Here is a 23217-nt window from a genome sequence, read left to right as displayed (position 1 = left end):
ACTGACTATGTAGCCCAAGGCCCCTGCAACTTGCAGAGATCCATCCCTGCCTGTGAGTTCTGGGTTACAGGTGTAACACCACATGTGCCTAAAGAAGAGTCTGAAGAATTAACAGTTGAAGATTAATTTTTATTTGTAAAAATACATCTCATTTTCCTCAATAGGGGATTAAAAGGCAAAGTCATTATATACAGTGTACAGCCTTAGCAAACTAGCAAGTCAATGACAACAACAAATGAAATAACCAATAAATTACAAAACTTCAAACAAAAGAAAACAAAAAACATCCAAACAAACAAAGAAACAAAAAAACAACAAACTCAACCCAAAAACCAAACAACCAATTAAGCTAAGCAGCATTCTCTTGTTAGAGATTTAGCAGCCCAGACTTAGAGCCTGTGGCTGGCCTTGGAAACATGGTAGAAAGGCAGTCTCTGATTTCAATAGCCTTTTCAAGATGAGTGTAGCCATGATTCTTTGGGAGCTCTGTATGTCAGTCACTCCCAAGGCAAAGGATGAGACCTATTTCTGGTGATGGATCACCTTCTTTCAAATCCTCCTTAATGGGCCCCATTAAAGTATTCTTTATGACCCCTTAGGACAAGCACCAATTTCCAGGCTCAGGCTCCTCCTGGATGACCAGCAACACTTGATGTGCCTCAGCACTTCTCTGAAACCCTCCCAGGTGAATATTCAACAAGAGGGGTATCCCAATATCTGTGTGGAAACCGTAGGGATTTCTTGGATCTGATCAGAATAGATAAGGCTGGATGTCAACTTCCTTGTGCTAGATGTAAGTCACTGCACTGCCTCTGGATAATGTTGGAATGGCGTCTTCTACACATGCTTCTTAGCTGATTTCACATCATCCAGCAACAGATGACATAGCTCTTGAACTTCACTGAATCTGATATTTCCCAGCCAAATGAGGGTTAGTCCCTACTGGCCATGGCCTTGTCATGGTGGGGAAGTTGCTAGAACATTTTGTGGTTTGACAGGGTGCTTCTTGGTATATTATCACACACTGTTCGCATAGTATACACAGCCTTTGACCTGTGAAGAAGAACAAATTCTATAGCATGTTGATCCTGTAATATGCTGGTCACTACATGATTCTTTCAGCCAACGTATGCCTGTAAGTGCTTATTTGAGATCCAACAAATCCAGATGGAGAATCCACCTGCCCAGTAGATGTCAAAGATCATTCAGACATTCTCTATAAATCCATTTTCAGGACTAGTCACTTCAGAATCCAGACTGTGCAACTGAAGTACACCCAGAAGTTTTCCTTATGGAAGAACAGATGACCATGATAGGTAGTGAGGGAGAGTTGTTACCTCTTTAGAGCATTAACTTCAGCATCACATGTGTGTGAGATGGAGGACCTTCAACACCGCCCTGGAGAGAGAAGATGATGCTTTTCGTTGGTCTGTCTGAATTGACTACCACATACGGAGAGCTGACTAAGTCCCTGATGGAGTAATGCTCTGAAACATAGCCTCATTGTTGTGTCCCTCACTGCAAACAAATACTGGTGAGTTTCAGGATTTTGAGTAAGCCTTGTCTCAGCTTTTGTCTTTCTCAAAATAGGGAGCCAACAGTCATGTGGATCACATTGGTACTGCATCACCTGGAGGTCAGTTGATATTTGCTTCACAGGTGAATTGACATTTCAAAGGGGGTGTCTGTTTTTGAGGAGGCCTTGATTCTAGAGTAGAAAATGTTGTGTTCAAGATGTCTGAGGCTTTCATTTTTTTGCCTCATCAGTTCTCTCAAGAGAGCTGTCAGAGAGGAAGGAAAGACAATCAAACACAGAAGCCACTCCAGGATTGGCATAGTTGCTGAGGATGGGATGGAATGGTCGCTCACTTGCCTGGTAACTCAGTTGTTCCTCTGCAGAAGCTCTGACTGCATGGCGCTCTCTTCCTGGGCTGTAGCTCCTTCTAGGTCACACTGGGCTGTTTCAGACCTACAGGAGAAAGGAGTAGAGGCCTAGTGAAGGCCAGCCATGTCAGCTGTTGAGTCCCCCCAAGCTCCATTTAGCTGGACAATCCAGTATGACCTTTAAGCTCAGGTCATTCCCCGAATTCCCCAAGGAAGAAGGGTCAAAAAGTACATGTGCCTGGATATTTTTTTTCTCAGATTTTAAAACTGCAGGAAGATGAACTGAAAACTACACACTATGCTGGAATAGAAAAATGACAGGACATTTCTCAAATAGTCCAGAAGCATTGCTTTGGAAATAAATAATAAGAGTGTAGCAATGTCTGAGTCATAGTTCAGAAAAGAGGTGAGCAACCTAGTAACCGATGTGAGTGCAATGAAGGCCTTGATTATTTCTACAGTACAGAAACCTGCCTGTGTTCCCCTTGTCAACCCCTAACCCTGGTTATAACCAAAGAAATCATCTCACAGGAATGCCCTGTCACTTCAGGGAGCCTGAAATCAGCAGGAGTGTGCTCTATGCAAATCTGCCCAGGGGTAGGAACTGACCTCTAAAGGTCTTGTTCCTCAAGGAAAATAACATGTCAGAGGATACACTGTATTCCAGAAGTGATGCTTCCCTTGCTAGTTTTGGGATTGCGAGGATTTGTGGGGAGACCAAGGGACAAGGTATTCAGACCATACTAGAGAGCCCACAGGGAGGAACTGGTGCACCATCCCCAGAAACATCAAGGAGCACAGGTTGTTTCCTGGACAGAAGTTCTTGGTGACCGGACCAGCATAATACTCTGATGTGTTCTTTCCGTGGCTCTGGCGAGAGCCATGCAACTGGCCAAAAGGAACAGGGACAGAGGCACAGGGTACCCACTTGGCTCCACCCTCTTCTCCATGCCTGGGTTTCTACCTCATCTCAATGTCATCAGTGTGATGCTCCATCTCCTTTGTGAAGTCTTGTTCCTGCGTGGCCAGCTTTTCCATCTTCAGTATGTCCTGAAGTCTTTCCTCCAATACTCCCAGTTCCTGTTTTTTTAGAAGATTGTGTTCAGAGGAGTGTGAACACCTATGTACAGAAGCATGAGTGCATGCACATGTGCACAAACACACACTCCCAAACACACACATACGTGTATGCACCCATACAGTCATACCGCATTGCAGTAACATGTTTAGTTTCTCCATTGACGCTAATATGAGAGATCACCTAAGATTCTATTAGAAGAATGTTACCTTTCCTTACAAGGGTAAGAAAACAGTGGGTTCGGGATATAGACAGTTCAGTAATGAAGTACTTGTCCTGTAACCCTACTGGGCAGACATGGGGACCCACTGGGGTCTTGGCTTCTTAGCCAAGCCTGCTTAGCAAGTTCCCAAGGCCGTGCAATGTTGGCTTGTTCCCCAGCCTAGGCCCCCTGGATGATTGTGGAGCAGCTGTTCTTTCCCAGTCTTTCTCAGTTCTTCCAAGTTGAGCAGCATCCTACTAATGGGGCTCCCTTATCCATAGCCTGCACCCATTCTCACTCAGAGCAGTGAGCCTGGAAAATGAGAAAATCAACAGCAATAAGAGAAAAAAAATGTTCCTCCCTCTAGTGTGTTTGTATCAGGAATCTTTTTGAGTAGCAAAAGGCTGACTAACTCAAGGCCAAATGACCACATGGATTATTTCATGATGAACAATATTCCCTTCCCCTGAAGGGTGGACCACACTGTACTTTTATACTCATTAGCCAATGGACATCTTGACTATTTCAACTTGTGGCTGCGATGAAGAAGGCTGCTAGAACCTTGGTGCCCTCTAGTTTCTCTGTGGTCCACTCCATCTTGTTCTGCAATTGCTGGGTTACCTAGTGACTGCAGTTCAGGTTGTGCAAAACCATGCATGGCTTCTCACAGGACCAACTCATTTTACACCACCAGCAGTATCTGGCAGTCCTCAATTCTCCCAGCGCTCTTGAGGCTCATTTTCAGTATGATTTGAATGATTTAGAATAAAAGCAGTTACTGAGTCTGTAGACACATTTTGGATGAATGCTTTGGACTGTCATGAGTTGAAGGGGGCTGCACTGAGACATCTTTTTTTCTCACACTTCAGCAAACCTAGAGGACCTCTGCTGGACTGAGATGCAACCACAAGCAACTCCAAATCTCTGAAAGAATAAAATCCTGGCCAAACTCCAAGGTCTTAATTTCCTGAGCTAAGGTTAGGCAAAGGAGGAAAGAAAATGTTTGCCAGCAATGATAACAAAACAGAATACAGGGAAGACCCAGCAAGCCACCCAAATGTCCACTGTGCAGTCACTATTCACCAAGAGCAGAGAAAGGACCCCGACCCTTATCCAGATTTTCCTGCCTCTCAAGCACCTTGTTTTGCCATAGCATCCTTCTCCTCACCTCCATGTAGCCCATTCCTTCGGTTGCCCCCAAGGATTTCTTTGCAGATAAGTAATCTTGCCTCTACAAACACCTAAAAGTCTGTGAGTAACAGCAGTTTTTGTGTCCTTTTGTTCTAGGCAGCTAGTTGTGGATGCAGAAAGATGGTATTGATGGCTGCAAAGACAGCCAACATGATACTTTCTTATTGAAGTTGGTCTCTATCATCATTTAACATCTTCATGAGAATATGAAGAATTATATATATACATATATATGTGTGTGTGCAGAAATATACAAATTTTCAAATGCATACATGCACACACAAACACACATACACACATACACATACAAGCACCCAACACAAACACCTACACAAGCACCATGCCTCCACATATATGCAACATAGCAAGAAACACTGATCAATACCTGGGCACATGCACATACACACACACAGGGATAGGGTTACTACTGTAAAAACAAGGGTCTGTACACAAGCATAAGCACATAGCTATTAACACACATAAATAAACACACACAAACATAAGGCACACAAAGAAGCTCAGTCACAGTCACACATTCACACAGATGCCCACCAATGCACCACACACAGAAATAACACACACACACACACACACACACACACACACACACAAACACACACACCAGGGAGAGAATTTTTCTTGCAACAACTTTTCTGCTGCATAGGGGATTGTTGGGACCTATCTCTTCTATACAAGGCTCTTAGACACAGTTAGGCTTTGGTGTCATCCCTTGTGATCATTTCCTCTTCCAGGAACCTTTTCCATCCCAAGAACACAGATATCAAAGTAAATCACAAACTTTTCACTGGTTCAGCTAAGGTGGACCACACAAAGACCAGGTTCCCAAGAAGGAGGATTGCAACCTAAGCTTCCAACTAGCTCCATGTTGACCCATCAAGACTCCTCACCTAACCTACCCTGTTTCCTGCAAAGAAGATTATGGTAGCTCTAGAGGAAGTCAGTGAACCATGGTCATTACACAGGAGCATTTCAAAAGATTACAGTTCAAATAATGTGAAAACAGCTCTCAGGTCATTCACATGAAGCATGTGAAGTCACCTGTAGGGCTTTCAAAAATGAAGCATTCTGTACAAATATGAAAAGGAATCTGTCCCGAGCTAGAGTCCCCTTAAGTCATCTTACGGTATAAAAGCTTTAAGTCATCTTAAAGCTCTGTGTAACTACCTAAGTGGGTATCCACGTAACACCCCTCCTGTCATGATGGTAAGTGGGTATGTGAGCTGTGAGCCGCCTTTCTCCCTCAGTGGACTGCAACTGAGAGCAGAGCAGGAGGGTTTGCTTGTCAATCATCCAGGTTCTCACAAGAGGCTGACTCCCCCAGAGACTTGTAGGTGATCAGAGAAATGAACAACTGGATGAGATGTAGGTCAGCAGATGGATGGGTGGGTGGATGGTTACTTGGGTGTGTCTGTTCATGGTTGGGCAGGTGGACATCCTGCCCCTGCTCCCTCAACCTACCTGCTGCTTCTGGGCACAGAGGCCACAGATCTTCTCAACAGCCTCCTCACAGAGCCTCTTTGTGTCTTCACAGGAAGTTTGCAGGACAGAATGCTCCCTCAGCAGCTTTCTGTGCCTGTTTCTCAACGTGTTAACATAAATCTTCAGCTTGGTATGGTCAATCATGAGCTGGAAGTGACGAAGGCTGAACCAAAGCCAAAATATGGTGAGCTCCAGACATCCAGTATCTGCCTCCCCTCATCCAAGCAACACCATCCCTGCAAGGTCCTTGGTCTCCAGAGATCCCCTGAGTTGGGCCTACAGTAGTTATTCCAGCATCACCTAGAGGCATGCTGAATACAGAGAAGAGCCAAATTCCAGAAAGACTCAAAGTTCTTCTGAAAACCCTGACACCAAAAGGAATTCATGTACCTCCCAGAGCAGAAAGTGGCCCCCATCTATGTTGATCAGTCCATGATATTTGGAAAACATCAGCACAGAGAGAGCAAACCATCTCTAAGTTAGGACTGCAGATCTTTCAGAATTACAAGGTATTCATGGGTCTGATGGAAACCAGCTTTTTTAAATCCACTACCAGAGCCCAAGAGGAAAACCCTTTCATGCTGCAAATGTTTTCCTATCTAGAGGCTCTTGAGGATGGCAGGACAGTGTTGGGAGGGGCTCATCGTTTCTTTACACTGAAGAAAACAAAACAAAACAAAAAATCTGAATCCAATCGGGTATTAGTCCAAGAGCCACAGGCAGGCTGCTTGCTAAGAAACAGTCATACTAGAAAGAGACCCCTCACTTTGGATTGAAAACCAAGAGGGGCAGATGCAGTCCCTGCCAAGTGCAGGGGTCCCAGGCAACTCAGTCACTCACTGGAAGGATTCGGTCTCCTTAGTCAGCATCTTGAACTTGTCTGAGGCCTCCCTTATCTCATGGGACAATTTCTTCAGCTCTGTCATCATCTTCTGATGTTCCATAGTCAGTGAAATGAATTCGAAATCGAACCTGTTTTAAGGTATGGGCCCCAGAAGGAAAGAACCCCATGAACACAGGCCTCAAGGATCACATGACTTTAGGCTGCAGCCTGGATTACCCCAGCCCAGGAGAGGCTACATCCTCATTCTTAAGTATTAGGACCTTCAGGTGCTTCTTACACTTCATATCCTGGTCTCAGGCCAGCAGAGGCAGGGGTATCAAACTGAAAAAGCTGGGCTGCATGAACTCTGCTGTTGGCTCCAGGGGAATAGATCAGCTTTCTAAGAAGTTCCAAAAGTCCACGCAACGGACCTGGGCCTCCCAGAAACCGGTGATGGCATTTCTCTTGTTTTCATAGCAGGGACTTTCAACCCTGGATTCCTATTGCTATTCAGATACCCAGAGGACATCATCAATATTTCCAAGAAAGAGGCTTTATTAACTCCAAAGGAGATTGCAATGTGCCACCAAGGTGAGGACAAGGACCAAATGCTGTGCTGCCCAAAGTGCAGCTCTCTGGCTTCCCCAAGAAAATATGAGACATGTAAATTCTTGGGTCCCATCACCTACCCTCAACTCCCAGGATCTGAAGGGAGCACACACAGCAGAGAGCACTCATGCATGAATGTGCCTTCAGGAATATGCTCACACACACACACACACACACACACACACACACACACACTCACAGTTAGCATGCCAAATCCAGGGAGATGGCATTGTCTCAGAGTATTAAAAACAAGACCACAGAGGAGCAGTGATGAGCTCCAGGCTTCTCAGTCACACCTTGAGATGCACCACGTGGGACCAGGCCCCTCCAGTTTCTAACAGGAACAACCAGATCCCATGCACCTGATGATCAAGTACAAAGACTCACCGTAACTCACAGCACCTAGCATTTCCGACAAGCCAACACCTATTAAAGACTTTAAAATGCATGATGATAACTCACACACTATTGCCCTATCCCCACACTGTGATTCACGCCATAGGATCTGCTTTTCATTTGGAGGAAGCAGAATAGCCTAGGCTTATGTCCCCATCTTACTCTTGCTCAGGTTTCAAGTTCTGCCTTTCAGATGCAATCAGGAAATTTAGTTTGGGCATGAGGACACTGTGTGGGCATAGCCTACTGTGATGTGAGGAAAGATGTGGTTGTTACATAGGGGTCAAGACAATCAACAGAGAACTGGGCATAATAACTATCTGTTGTGCAAATCCTTGTCTATATAATGGGCCAGGATTTCACACAGTTCATCCCTCTCACAGGTCATCCTTTTTAGCTGAAGGATCATTTCCTCCACCTTTGTCATATGCTGCCCCTGCTCATTGGTGTTGTAGCATTGGGGTGATGCCTTTCCAGTAGAGCCTGAAGGTAGATAAACAAAGATGAACTTGCACAGGTGAGTGGCACAGGGACAGGAGAGACCATGCTGAGTCACAAAAAAAAAAAAAAAAAAAAAAAAAAAACAGAAAAAAAAAAAACAGAAAAAATCCCTGAGTGATTTGGATAGCTAGAGACCCCCTGAGGCCCTGAAAGAGCAGGGGTCCATAAGCCATGCTCTGCCCCTAACCATCTGGGCCAGACTTGTGCCTCATTAAGTACTCCCATCTCTCTGGCCTTGCAAGACATAGGTAACCCAAACACAGTGATTTAGAGGGGAATGTCAGCTGATATGTAACGGGATGCAGGCAAGTCCCTCATTATTAGCACCACCAAGCCCTGATCACGGATCTAAGCCCATGGTATCTGAATGTCTGAGACCTTGGCACATGCTCAGGGGAGCATTCCTCCCTATTAGTGCTATCAGATACCTTAGGAACCTGCAGAAATCTGCTGAGGATAGAGTGCATCAACATGCTACCCTGAGAGGGACACCTCATTAGTCTCTCTGCCGGCCTTCTCCCACCCTCAGAATGAAATTCAGGGTCTCCCAGAGCAGAGCTGCTGTCAATTCCTGCCCCCTTGCCAAAATAAATATCAGAAATCCTTGACCTAGGTCTGCTCTTTAGGAAAAGGATAGTCCCTTTTCTTCCCAGAGGTGACCAACTGTTGAGGCCCAATCCTCGAAGGCCTTAATTAAATCTCATCTCCTCTTTGAAACTCACCAACCCTTTCCCTCAACTCACTGTGCTTTCCACAGAACCACTTATTTCTTGTTCTTCTGAACACAGATCGAAGGCCAGCTTCCTTCTGCCTCCCTCTGGCCTCTCCACACTCTCTGTTTGCTCTTCCCAATAGCCTGCTCAGCCTAGACAACATGTTTACAGGAGAAACCTATAAGCACTGACCAAATGCCACCAACAGTATTTAGTGTTGCCACAACACTGATGACATCACAGAGAATGCAGAGAGCTCTCTAGGATACAACAGACTGTCCAGGAAAGGGGCTGTTAGGGTCCCCTCCAACAGCCCCTATCAAAGTCCGAACTGGCATGTCCCCAATTCACCCAAAGCCAAGCTGTCCCTTCTAGCAGTCTTCCCTGAGAACTCAAGGGAAGGCTTTTAGCACCTCCTTCCTACCCACAGAGCTCTCTGATTCATTAGAATCCTATCACTACTTTATATATGGTTGATGAACACTCACTTTCCAAACACAGCTAAGCAATGGCTCTCCCCCTCCTTAAAGTCTCTAACAATGAAATAAAAACTGAAGGTTGATAGGAAATTAGTTCAGCATGATGGGAAAGAAAGATCAGTCCCCCTGACATTGATAAGCATGTCAGAGATGATCCATAGAGCTCTTACAATGTACTGGGTTTTTTGGGAGATGTGGGTGTCCTGTCAGAACAAAAATAGGTAATGATGAAAATTTCCCTCAAAGATTCAGCAGAACAACATTCCAGCCGTGATATTAACAGAGCTGTGGTCAACTATTGACAGGGCAGAATGAAGATCATAAGGACTTGGGCTCCCAGGTGAGACCTCAGACACTCGGAAGAAACCCTCACAGGTAGATTAATACCCCAAACTGCACACAAGATTTTGGGAGATTTGACTGACTAGTGGGAGGGCAGATGCTGCTATTTAATAGCATTCTTAGTGGCACCATCATATCAGTCAGCTTGCAGAGACTGATGAACCAACCAAAGACCATAATGCATGGAGAGGACCTAGACCCTCTGCTCATATGTAGCCCATAGGCATCTCAGTCTCCAAGTGGGTCCCTGCCTAAGGGGAGCAGAGGCTGCCTCTGACATGACCTCAGTTGCCTGCTCCTCAATGATTGACCCCTGGCATTGTTGCCTTGCCAGGCCACAGAGAAAAAGGATTCAGGCAGTTCTGATGAGACTTGATAAGCTAGGGGCAGAGGTAGTGAAGGACAATTCTACTTTTCAGTGGACTAGGGAAGGGGATAGAAGATCTATACTGCTAGGTATAAAATTGGTGTCCATTTGACAAGGAGTGGACTTCTGATGGCTTTTCTTGGTTGTCACCCTGACTGCATCTGGAATTATCTCCACCCCAGAAATAAACGACCCACCTGTGAGGGAGATGTGCTCAATTTAAAATGAGAAGATCTACTTCCAATCTGAATCTTTGAGGTAGGAAGACATACTCATATCAGAGATCAGACCTCTACTCTTGCCTGATGCGTCTAAAACAAAAAGGGGGAACTGTAGAGAGCTGAGTAATGCAGCGCCTTAAAGAAGGAGCTGGGTTTCAGCCTTCCACCTTCCCGATGGTGAGTGCTCTCTGTCAGGAACAACTCCACATTTGGCTAAGGCCTAGATTCTGGCTTGCTCCCATGTGTGTGGACCTATCTGTATTGCCCACGTGGCACGCTGGGGTTGGCTACCCAGAGGCTATTTAAGCTGTGGGCTGGCTTTCCCCAGGGTCAGATGATTGTTCAAGGTTCCTGAATAAACTGCATTGAAAAAAAAAAAAAAAAGAAAACAAGCATGAGTCTGAGGACATCTCTCAGTCTCGTGGTACCTGATGGGTAAGGGATCTGTAGCTGTTGTCTGTACCAGTGTTGTCTTTATTTTGACTTTATATTAGATTGATAGCTTGAATTAATAGAAAGTAAAACTGCTAAAATCATCACTTTGTGTCAACAAATTAAGACTAGAATTCCACTATTTTCTATTTTTTTGCCATAGTAATTCGATTTATTTTTTGAATCTTAAAAATTTTACGTAAGACATTTCTTACATATTATTATTTTCATAATTTTTCAACTCTATTTTCTCTACATTTTGACCTCTTAAGTGAAACCTGTATGTTTGCCTGTTTTACTCAATTTTCCATCATTTACCCTTTGTTTGACATCCTGAGAAATTTTCAGTTTTGCCATTTAGCCTCTCTATTATGTTTTATTCCAAGCACCATAATTTAATAACCAAGAGGTCTATCTTATTTTCTTACTTTTTAATAAAAGCCTGTTATTAGTTCATGGATATGTTATCTAATCTTATCTCTCTGGAGATATTAATAATATCAAAGTTTGAACTTTTACTTGTTTTATATGCTGCTTTTATATTATGTATTTTTTTCTTGTTTGTTTTCTTCTCTTTGTCTTCAGCGTAGAATTTCTGTAGCATCTGTTGGTCTTTGCTGACTGTTAGTCCTGAGCAGCTAGAGCCATGGAACTGAAGCTCTGTGAACCTAGATGGGGCTAAATCTTAGGAGATTTTCCCCACAGGGTACACTTTACAGCATCTGCAGATTTCTTTTTCTTGTTATTGTTACATGGAAGATGCCATTGGAATCCATTAGGCAAAGCCAGGGACTGAATATCCTACAATACGTATGACATTCTCCACAACAAGGAATTATATGGAGACAAATCTCACTGGAAACACTCTGATTATTCCTAATGTACAGTAGTCAAGAAGCAAAATCTAGCTTCAATTACCTTTCATATTCATATCTATGGATTTTTTTCTTTTGTGCCAACCAGTTTTAGCAAAGGATAATCCTCCACCTCCCTGTGGGCTTTAGATGAGCAAAATGATGCTTTTGATATTTATGTTGTACTACAACATTCAGAAAGCACATACATATTCAGACTAAAAATACACAAACTGTAATTTATTGTAACTATTGCTCAGTGTTCACTGTATATTTTTATCCTCTTCTTCTAAGTTTTCCAAATAAACACATATTTTAAGAATTTAAAAAAAAAAAAAGAAACCATATCCCAAGATGTATTGGAATCCATTGTCTCTGCTGTGTAATTCTCACTGATGCTGTATTTTAAGGAAATCAGAGGTAGACAGCTCTGCGTTTTCTGATTTCTTTTATAGTCCCTTAGAAAATATTTAAGTTTCTTAAGAGGCATTAGAGCTATGCTGTTGTGTTTCTCAATAATTAGGTTCATGTGATCACCCACTGGGTACCATATTTTCGAGTAGCTAAATATATGACCGCAAGGATACAGTGTGGATACCATTTCTACAATAAAGTGGATCTCCATAGTGTTGGACACACTATCTGCTTTAAAAGAACATTCCCTCTGTGTAGCCTTAGATATATGGCAACTGACTATGTAGCCCAAGGCCCCTGCAACTTGCAGAGATCCATCCCTGCCTGTGAGTTCTGGGTTACAGGTGTAACACCACATGTGCCTAAAGAAGAGTCTGAAGAATTAACAGTTGAAGATTAATTTTTATTTGTAAAAATACATCTCATTTTCCTCAATAGGGGATTAAAAGGCAAAGTCATTATATACAGTGTACAGCCTTAGCAAACTAGCAAGTCAATGACAACAACAAATGAAATAACCAATAAATTACAAAACTTCAAACAAAAGAAAACAAAAAACATCCAAACAAACAAAGAAACAAAAAAACAACAAACTCAACCCAAAAACCAAACAACCAATTAAGCTAAGCAGCATTCTCTTGTTAGAGATTTAGCAGCCCAGACTTAGAGCCTGTGGCTGGCCTTGGAAACATGGTAGAAAGGCAGTCTCTGATTTCAATAGCCTTTTCAAGATGAGTGTAGCCATGATTCTTTGGGAGCTCTGTATGTCAGTCACTCCCAAGGCAAAGGATGAGACCTATTTCTGGTGATGGATCACCTTCTTTCAAATCCTCCTTAATGGGCCCCATTAAAGTATTCTTTATGACCCCTTAGGACAAGCACCAATTTCCAGGCTCAGGCTCCTCCTGGATGACCAGCAACACTTGATGTGCCTCAGCACTTCTCTGAAACCCTCCCAGGTGAATATTCAACAAGAGGGGTATCCCAATATCTGTGTGGAAACCGTAGGGATTTCTTGGATCTGATCAGAATAGATAAGGCTGGATGTCAACTTCCTTGTGCTAGATGTAAGTCACTGCACTGCCTCTGGATAATGTTGGAATGGCGTCTTCTACACATGCTTCTTAGCTGATTTCACATCATCCAGCAACAGATGACATAGCTCTTGAACTTCACTGAATCTGATGTTTCCCAGCCAAATGAAGGTTAGTCCCTACTGGCCATGGCCTTGTCATGGTGGGGAAGTTGCTAGAACATTTTGTGGTTGTAAAGGGTGCTTCTTGGTATATTATCACACACTGTTCGCATAGTATACACAGCCTTTGACCTGTGAAGAAGAACAAATTCTATAGCATGTTGATCCTGTAATATGCTGGTCACTACATGATTCTTTCAGCCAACGTATGCCTGTAAGTGCTTATTTGAGATCCAACAAATCCAGATGGAGAATCCACCTGCCCAGTAGATGTCAAAGATCATTCAGACATTCTCTATAAATCCATTTTCAGGACTAGTCACTTCAGAATCCAGACTGTGCAACTGAAGTACACCCAGAAGTTTTCCTTATGGAAGAACAGATGACTATGATAGGTAGTGAGGGAGAGTTGTTACCTCTTTAGAGCATTAACTTCAGCATCACATGTGTGTGAGATGGAGGACCTTCAACACCGCCCTGGAGAGAGAAGATGATGCTTTTCGTTGGTCTGTCTGAATTGACTACCACATACGGAGAGCTGACTAAGTCCCTGATGGAGTAATGCTCTGAAACATAGCCTCATTGTTGTGTCCCTCACTGCAAACAAATACTGGTGAGTTTCAGGATTTTGAGCAAGCCTTGTCTCAGCTTTTGTCTTTCTCAAAATAGGGAGCCAACAGACATGTGGATCACATTGGTACTGCATCACCTGGAGGTCAGTTGATATTTGCTTCACAGGTGAATTGACATTTCAAAGGGGGTGTCTGTTTTTGAGGAGGCCTTGATTCTAGAGTAGAAAATGTTGTGTTCAAGATGTCTGAGGCTTTCGTTTTTTTGCCTCCTCAGTTCTCTCAAGGGAGCTGTCAGAGAGGAAGGAAAGACAATCAGACACAGAAGCCACTCCAGGATTGGCATAGTTGCTGAGGATGGGATGGAATGGTTGCTCACTTGCCTGGTAACTCAGTTGTTCTGCTGCAGAAGCTCTGACTGCATGGCGCTCTCTTCCTGGGCTGTGGCTCCTTCTAGGCCACACTGGGCTGTTTCAGACCTACAGGAGAAAGAAGTAGAGGCCTAGTGAATGCCAGCCATGTCAGCTGTTGAGTCCCCACCAGCTCCATTTAGCTGGACAATCCAGTATGACCTTTAAGCTCAGGTCATTCCCTGCATTCCCCAAGGAAGAAGGGTCAAAAAGTACATGTGCCTGGATATTTTTTTTCTCAGATTTTAAAACTGCAGGAAGATGAACTGAAAACTACACACTATGCTGGAATAGAAAAATGACAGGACATTTCTCAAATAGTCCAGAAGCATTGCTTTGGAAATAAATAATAAGAGTGTAGCAATGTCTGAGTCATAGTTCAGAAAAGAGGTGAGCAACCTAGTAACCGATGTGAGTGCAATGAAGGCCTTGATTATTTCTACAGTACAGAAACCTGCCTGTGTTCCCCTTGTCAACCCCTAACCCTGGTTATAACCAAAGAAATCATCTCACAGGAATGCCCTGTCACTTCAGGGAGCCTGAAATCAGCAGGAGTGTGCTCTATGCAAATCTGCCCAGGGGTAGGAACTGACCTCTAAAGGTCTTGTTCCTCAAGGAAAATAACATGTCAGAGGACACACTGTATTCCAGAAGTGATGCTTCCCTTGCTAGTTTTGGGATTGCGAGGATTTGTGGGGAGACCAAGGGACAAGGTATTCAGACCATACTAGAGAGCCCACAGGGAGGAACTGGTGCACCATCCCCAGAAACACCAAGGAGCACAGGTTGTTTCCTGGACAGAAGTTCTTGGTGACCGGACCAGCATAATACTCTGATGTGTTCTTTCCGTGGCTCTGGCGAGAGCCATGCAGCTGGCCAAAAGGAACAGGGACAGAGGCACAGGGTACCCACTTGGCTCCACCCTCTTCTCCATGCCTGGGTTTCTACCTCATCTCAATGTCATCAGTGTGATACTCCATCTCCTTTGTGAAGTCCTGTTCCTGCGTGGCCAGCTTTTCCATCTTCAGTATGTCCTGAAGTCTTTCCTCCAATACTCCCAGTTCCTGTTTTTTAGAAGATTGTGTTCAGAGGAGTGTGAACACCTATGTACAGAAGCACGAGTGCATGCACATGTGCACAAACACACACTCCCAAACACACACATACATGTATGCACACATACAGTCATACTGCATTGCAGTAACATGTTTAGTTTCTCCGTTGATGCTAATATGAGAGATCACCTAAGATTCTATCTAGAAGAATGTTACCTTTCCTTACAAGGGTAAGAAAACAGTGGGTTCGGGATATAGACAGTTGAGTAATGAAGTACTTGTCCTGTAACCCTACTGGGCAGACATGGGGACCCACTGGGTTCTTGGCTTCTTAGCCAAGCCTGCTTAGCAAGTTCCCAAGGCTGTGCAATGTTGGCTTGTTCCCCAGCCTAGGCCCTCTGGATGATTATGGAGCAGCTGTTCTTTCCCAGTCTTTCTCAGTTCTTCCAAGTTGAGCAGCATCCTACTAATGGCGCTCTCTTATTCATAGCCTGCACCCATTCTCACTCAGAGCAGTGAGCCTGGAAAATGAGAAAATCAACAGCAATAAGAGAAAAAAAATGTTCCTCCCTCTAGTGTGTTTGTATCAGGAATCTTTTTTGAGTAGCAAAAGGCTGACTAACTCAAGGCCAAATGACCACATGGACTATTTCATGATGAACAATATTCCCTTCCCCTGAAGGGTGGACCACACTGTACTTTTATACTCATCAGTCAATGGACATCTTGACTATTTCAACTTTTGGCTGCTATGAAGAAGGCTGCTAGAACCTTGGTGCCCTCTAGTTTCTCTGTGGTCCACTCCATCTTGTTCTGCAATTTCTGGGTTACCTAGTGACTGCAGTTCAGGTTGTGCAAAACCATGCATGGCTTCTCACAGGACCAACTCATTTTACACCACCAGCAGTATCTGGCAGTCCTCAATTCTCCCAGCGCTCTTGAGGCTCATTTTCAGTATGATTTGAATGATTTAGAATAAAAGCAGTTACTGAGTCTGTAGACACATTTTGGATGAATGCTTTGGACTGTCATGAGTTGAAGGGGGCTGCACTGAGACATCTTTTTTTTCTCACACTTCAGCAAACCTAGAGGACCTCTGCTGGACTGAGATGCAACCACAAGCAACTCCAAATCTCTGAAAGAATAAAATCCTGGCCAAACTCCAAGGTCTTAATTTCCTGAGCTAAGGTTAGGCAAAGGAGGAAAGAAAATGTTTGCCAGCAATGATAACGAAACAGAATACAGGGAAGACCCAGCAAGCCACCCAAATGTCCACTGTGCAGTCACTATTCACCAAGAGCAGAGAAAGGACCCCGACCCTTATCCAGATTTTCCTGACTCTCAAGCACCTTGTTTTGCCATAGCATCCTTCTCCTCACCTCCATGTAGCCCATTCCTTCGGTTGCCCCCAAGGATTTCTTTGCAGATAAGTAATCTTGCCTCTACAAACACCTAAAAGTCTGTGAGTAACAGCAGTTTTTGTGTCCTTTTGTTCTAGGCAGCTAGTTGTGGATGCAGAAAGATGGTATTGATGGCTGCAAAGACAGCCAACATGATACTTTCTTATTGAAGTTGGTCTCTATCATCATTTAACATCTTCATGAGAATACGAAGAATTATATATATACATATATATGTGTGTGTGCAGAAATATACAAATTTTCAAATGCATACATGCACACACAAACACACATACACACATACACATACAAGCACCCAACACAAACACCTACACAAGCACCATGCCTCCACATATATGCAACATAGCAAGAAACACTGATCAATACCTGGGCACATGCACATACACACACACAGGGATAGGGTTACTACTGTAAAAACAAGGGTCTGTACACAAGCATAAGCACATAGCTATTAACACACATAAATAAACACACACAAACATAAGGCACACAAAGAAGCTCAGTCACAGTCACACATTCACACAGATGCCCACCAATGCACCACACACAGAAATAACACACACACACACACACACACACAAACACACACACCAGGGAGAGAATTTTTCTTGCAACAACTTTTCTGCTGCATAGGGGATTGTTGGGACCTATCTCTTCTATACAAGGCTCTTAGACACAGTTAGGCTTTGGTGTCATCCCTTGTGATCATTTCCTCTTCCAGGAACCTTTTTGATCCCAAGAACACAGATATCAAAGTAAATCACAAACTTTTCACTGGTTCAGCTAAGGTGGACCACACAAAGACCAGGTTCCCAAGAAGGAAGATTCCAACCTAAGCTTCCAACTAGCTCCATGTTGACCCATCAAGACTCCTCACCTAACCTACCCTGTTTCCTGCAAAGAAGATTATGGTAGCTCTAGAGGAAGTCAGTGACCCATGGTCATTACACAGGAGCATTTCAAAAGATTACAGTTCAAATAATGTGAAAACAGCTCTCAGGTCATTCAGGATGAAGCATGTGAAGTCACCTGTAGGGCTTTCAAAAATGAAGCATTCTGTACAAATATGAAAAGGAATCTGTCCTGAGCTAGAGTCCCCTTAAGTCATCTTACGGTGTAAAAGCTTTAAGTCATCTTAAAGCTCTGTGTAACTACCTAAGTGGGTATCCACATAACACACCTCCTGTTATGATGGTAAGTGGGTATGTGAGCTGTGAGCTGCCTTTCTCCCTCAGTGGACTGCAAATGAGAGCAGAGCAGGAGGGTTTGCTTGTCAATCATCCAGGTTCTCACAAGAGGCTGACTCCCCCAGAGACTTGTAGGTGATCAGAGAAATGAACAACTGGATGAGATGTAGGTCAGCAGATGGATGGGTGGGTAGATGGTTACTTGGGTGTGTCTGTTCATGGTTGGGCAGGTGGACATCCTGCCCCTGCTCCCTCAACCTACCTGCTGCTTCTGGGCACAGAGGCCACAGATCTTCTCAACGGCCTCCTCACAGAGCCTCTTTGTGTCTTCACAGGAAGTTTGCAGGACAGAATGCTCCCTCAGCAGCTTTCTGTGCCTGTTTCTCAACGTGTTAACATAAATCTTCAGCTTGGTATGGTCAATCATGAGCTGGAAGTGGCGAAGGCTGAAGCAAAGCCAAAATATGGTGAGCCCCAGACATCCAGTATCTGCCTCCCCACATCCAAGCAACACCATCCCTGCAAGGTCCTTGGTCTCCAGAGATTCCCCTGAGTTGGGCCTACAGTAGTTATTCCAGCATCACCTAGAGGCATGCTGAATACAGAGAAGAGCCAAATTCCAGAAAGACTCAAAGTTCTTCTGAAAACCCTGACACCAAAAGGAATTCATGTACCTCCCAGAGCAGAAAGTGGCCCCCATCTGTGTTGATCAGTCCATGATATTTGGAAAACATCAGCACAGAGAGAGCAAACCATCTCTAAGTTAGGACTGCAGATCTTTCAGAATTACAAGGTATTTATGGGTCTGATGGAAACCAGCTTTTTTAAATCCACTACCAGAGCCCAAGAGGAAAACCCTTTCATGCTGCAAATGTTTTCCTATCTAGAGGCTCTTGAGGATGGCAGGACAGTGTTGGGAGGGGCTCATGGTTTCTTTACACTGAAGAAAACAAAACAAAACAAAAAATCTGAATCCAATCGGGTATTAGTCCAAGAGCCACAGGCAGGCTGCTTGCTAAGAAACAGTCATACTAGAAAGAGACCCCTCACTTTGGATTGAAAACCAAGAGGGGCAGATGCAGTCCCTGCCAAGTGCAGGGGTCCCAGGAAACTCAGTCACTCACTGGAAGGATTCTGTCTCCTTAGTCAGCATCTTGAACTTGTCTGAGGCCTCCCTTATCTCATGGGACAATTTCTTCAGCTCTGTCATCATCTTCTGATGTTCCATAGTCAGTGAAATGAATTCAAAATCGAACCTGTTTTAAGGTGCGGGCCCCAGAAGGAAAGAACCCCATGAACACAGGCCTCAAGGATCACATGAGTTTAGGCTGCAGCCTGGATTACCCCAGCCCAGGAGAGGCTACATCCTCATTCTTAAGTATTAGGACCTTCAGGTGCTTCTTACACTTCATATCCTGGTCTCAGGCCAGCAGAGGCAGGGGTATCAAACTGAAAAAGCTGGGCTGCATGAACTCTGCTGTTGGCTCCAGGGGAATAGATCAGCTTTCTAAGAAGTTCCAAAAGTCCACGCAACGGTCCTGGGCCTCCCAGAAACCGGTGATGGCATTTCTCTTGTTTTCATAGCAGGGACCCTCAACCCTGAATTCATCTGGCTATTCAGATATCCAGAGGACATCATCAATATTTCCAAGAAAGAGGCTTTATTAACTCCAAAGGAGATTGCAATGTGCCACCAAGGTGAGGACAAGGACCAAGTGCTGTGCTGCCCAACGTGCGGCTCCCTGGCTTCCCCCGAAACTATGAGACATGTAAATTCTTGGGTCCCATCACCTACCCTCAACTCCCAGGATCTGAAGGGAGCACACACAGTAGAGAGCACTCATGCATGCATGTGCCTTCAGGAATATGCTGACACACTCACACACACAGACACACACACACCCAGTTAGCATGCCAAATCCAAGGAGGTGGCATTGTCTCAGAGTATTATGAACAAGACCACAGAGGAGCAGTAATGTCCTCCAGGCTACTCAGTCACACCTTGAGATGCACCAAGTGGGACCAGGCCCCTCCAGTTCCTAACAGGAACAACCAGACCCCATGCACCTGATGATCAAGTACAAAGACTCACCATGAAATCACAGCACCTGGCATTTCCCACAAGCCAACACCTATTAAAATCTTTAAAATGCATGATGATAACTCACACACTATTACACTATCCCTACAATCTGATTCAGGCCATAGGATCTGCTTTTCATTTGGAGGAAGCAGAATAGCCTTGTCCCCATCTTATTCCTGCCCAGGTTTCAAGTTCTGCCTATCAGATGCAATCAGGAAATTTAGTCTGGGCATAAGTACACCATGGGGGCATAGCCTACTGTGATGTGAGGAAAGATGTGGTTGTCACATAGGGGTCAAGACAATCAACAGAGAACTGGGCATAATAAATACCTGTTGTGCAAATCCTTGTCCATATAATGGGCCAGGATTTCACACAGTTCATCCCTCTCACAGGTCATCCTTTTTAGCTGAAGGATCATTTCCTCCACCTTTGTCATATGCTGCCCCTGCTCATTGGTGTTGTAGCATTGGGGTGATGCCTTTCCAGTAGAGCCTGAAGGTAGATAAACAAAGATGAACTTGCACAGGTGAGTGGCACAGGGACAGGAGGGACCATGCTGAGTCACAAAACAAAACAAAACAAAACAAACAAACAAACAAAAAAACTGAGCAAGAGGGATTGCTAGAAACCCACTGAGGCCCTGGAAGAGCAGGGGTCCATAAGCCTTGCTCTACCCCAAAACCACCTGGGCCAGACTTGTGCCTCATTAAGTACTCCCATCTCCCTGCCCTTGCAAGATATTGGTAGCCCAGATACAGTTATTTAGAGGGGAATGTCAACTGATATACAATGGGATGCAGGCAAGTCCCTCATTATTAGCACCACCAAGCCCTGATCACGGATCTAAGCCCATGGTATCTGAATGTCTGAGACCTTGGCACATGTTTAGGGGAGCTTTTCTCCCTATTAGTGCTATCAGATACCTTAGGAACATGCAGAAATCTGCTGAGGATAGAGTGAATCAACATACTACCCTGAGAGGGACACCTCAGTAGTCTCTCTGCTGGCCTTCTCCCACCCTCAGAACGAAATTCAGGGTCTCCCAAAACAAAGCTGCTGTCAATTCCTTCCCCTTTCCCAAAATAACCATCAAAAATCCTTGACCTAGGTCTGCTCTTTAGGAAAAGGATAGTCCCTTTTCTTCCCAGAGGTGACCAACTGTTGAGGCCCAGTCTGCGAAGGCCTTAATTAAATCTCATCTCCTCTTTGAAGCTCACCAACCCCTTCCCTCAACTCACTGTGCTTTTCACAGAACCACTTATTTCTTGTTCTTCTGAACCGGGATCGAAGGCCAGCTTTGTTCTGTCTCCCTCCAGCCTCTCCACACTCTCCTTTTGCTCCTCAAAATAGCCTGCTCAGCCTAGACAACATGTTTACAGGAGAAACCTATAAGCACTGACCAAATGCCACCAACAGTATTTAGTGTTGCCACAACACTGATGACATCATAGAGAATGCAGAGAGCTCTCTAGGATACAACAGAATGTCCAGGAAAGGGGCTGTTAGGGTCCCCTCCAACAGCCCCTATCAAAATCCCAACTAGCATTTCCCCAATTCACCCAAAGCCAAGCTGTCTTTCCTGAGACATCAAGGGAAGGTCTTTAGCACCTCCTCCTTCCTACACACAGAGCTCTCTGATTCATGAGTATCCCATCACTACTTCATCTATGGTAGATGAACACTCACTTTCCAAACACAGCTAAGCAATGGCTCTCCCCCTCCTTAAAGTCTCTAACAATGAAATAAAAACTGAAGGTTGATAGGAAATTAGGTCAAGATGATGGGAAAGAAAGATCAGTCCCCCTGACATTGATAAGCATGTCAGAGATGATCCATAGAGCTCTTACAATGTTCTGGGTTTTCTGGGAGATGTGGGGGTCCTGTCAGAAGAAAAACAGGTAATGATGAAAATTTCCCTTAAAGATTCAGCAGAACAACATTCCAGCCTTGATATTAACAATGGTGTGGTCAACTATTGACAGGGTAGGATGAAGATCATAAGGAATTGGGCTCCCAGGTGAGACCTCAAACACCAGGAACAAACACTCACAGGTAGATTAATGGCCCATACTGCACACAAGATTTTGGGAGATTTGACTAGTGGGAGGGCAGATGCTGCTATGTAATACCATTCTCAGGGACACAATCATATCAGTCAGTCTGCAGAGACTGATGAACCAACCAAAGGCCATAATGCATGGAGAGGACCTAGACCCTCTGCTCATATGTAGCCCATAGGCATCTCAGTCTCCAAGTGGGTCCCTGCCTAAATGGAGCAGAGGCTGCCTCTGACATGACCTCAGTTGCCTGCTCCTCAATGACTGATCCCTGGCATTGTGGCCTTGCCAGGCCACAGAGAAAAAGGATCCAGGAAGTCCTGATGAGACTTGATGAGCTAGGGGCAGAGGGTAGGGAAGGACAATTCTACTTTTCAGTGGAATAGGGAAGGGGGTAGAAGAACTACACTGCTAGGTATAAAATTGGTGTCCATTTGATAAGGAGTGGATTTCTGATGGCTTTTCTTGGTTGTCACCCTGACTGCATCTGGAATTATCTCCACCCCAGAAATAAAGGGCCCACCTGTGAGGGAGATGTGCTTAATTTAAAATGAGAAGATCTACTTCCAATCTGAATCTTTGAGGTAGGAAGACATACCTTTTTTTCATCATTTTTTTTGTTATTATAATTAATTACACTTTATTCATTTTGTACCCCCTCCCAGAAGCCCCTCTCTCCTCCCCTCCCGATCCCAGCCTTCCTCTCCTTTCTGCATGCATGCCCCTCCCCAAGTCCACTGATAGGGGAGGTCTTAGGAAGACACACCTTTAATCCAGATTTTTAATGCAGATATATCAGGACTCTGTCTTCTGCTAGAAGCCTATATAAGGACATGGAAGAAGGAGGATTTTGCTTTTTCCCTGCTTGCTCTAATCTTGCTAGCAAGTCTATTGCTTTCCTGGCATTGGCATAGTTGCTGAGGATGGGATGGAATGGTTGCTCACTTGTCTGGTAAACTCAGTTGTTCTGCTGCAGAAGCTCTGCCTGCATGGCGCTCTCTTCCTGGGCTGTGGCTCCTTCCAGGTCAGACTGGGCTGTTTCAGACCTACAGGAGGAAGGAATAGAGGCCTAGTGAAGGCCAGCCATGTCAGCTGTTGAGTCCCCACCAGCTCCATTTAGCTGGACAATCCAGAATGACCTTTCTGCTCAGGTCATTCCCTGCATTCCCCACGGGAGAAGGGTCAAAAAGTATGTGTGCCTGGATATTTTTTTCTCAGCTTTTAAAAACTG

The 23217-nt window shown here is 44.5% G+C and overlaps 1 protein-coding gene across 2 annotated transcripts; it reads right to left on the bottom strand.

Annotated features, from left to right (window-relative positions):
- Positions 1-108: 108 nt before the first annotated feature.
- On the bottom strand, positions 109-21285 carry LOC110544682 (disks large homolog 5-like). 2 transcript variants are annotated; one of them, XM_060367337.1, is made up of 7 exons: positions 21168-21285; positions 20259-20421; positions 18968-19099; positions 18106-18289; positions 15129-15244; positions 1874-1969; positions 109-1781 (listed from the first exon to the last, which is right to left on the bottom strand). In XM_060367337.1, exons 2-6 carry the CDS (start codon positions 20363-20365, stop codon positions 1882-1884), a joined length of 627 nt encoding a protein of 208 aa, XP_060223320.1. In that variant the 5' UTR covers positions 20366-20421; positions 21168-21285; the 3' UTR covers positions 109-1781; positions 1874-1881. The 2 variants fall into 2 exon arrangements, with proteins under 2 accessions (XP_060223320.1, XP_060223318.1); XM_060367335.1 differs by lacking the exons at positions 109-1781; positions 1874-1969 and adding exons at positions 12389-14061; positions 14154-14249.
- Between the last annotated feature and the right edge of the window lie 1932 nt (positions 21286-23217).

This window comes from Meriones unguiculatus, chromosome 14 (genome assembly GCF_030254825.1).
Source record: "Meriones unguiculatus strain TT.TT164.6M chromosome 14, Bangor_MerUng_6.1, whole genome shotgun sequence".
In the NCBI taxonomy this organism is placed as follows: Eukaryota; Metazoa; Chordata; class Mammalia; order Rodentia; family Muridae; genus Meriones; species Meriones unguiculatus.
The sequence above is the reverse complement of the archived record's forward strand: the minus strand, read 5'-3'. Positions and strand labels throughout refer to the sequence as shown.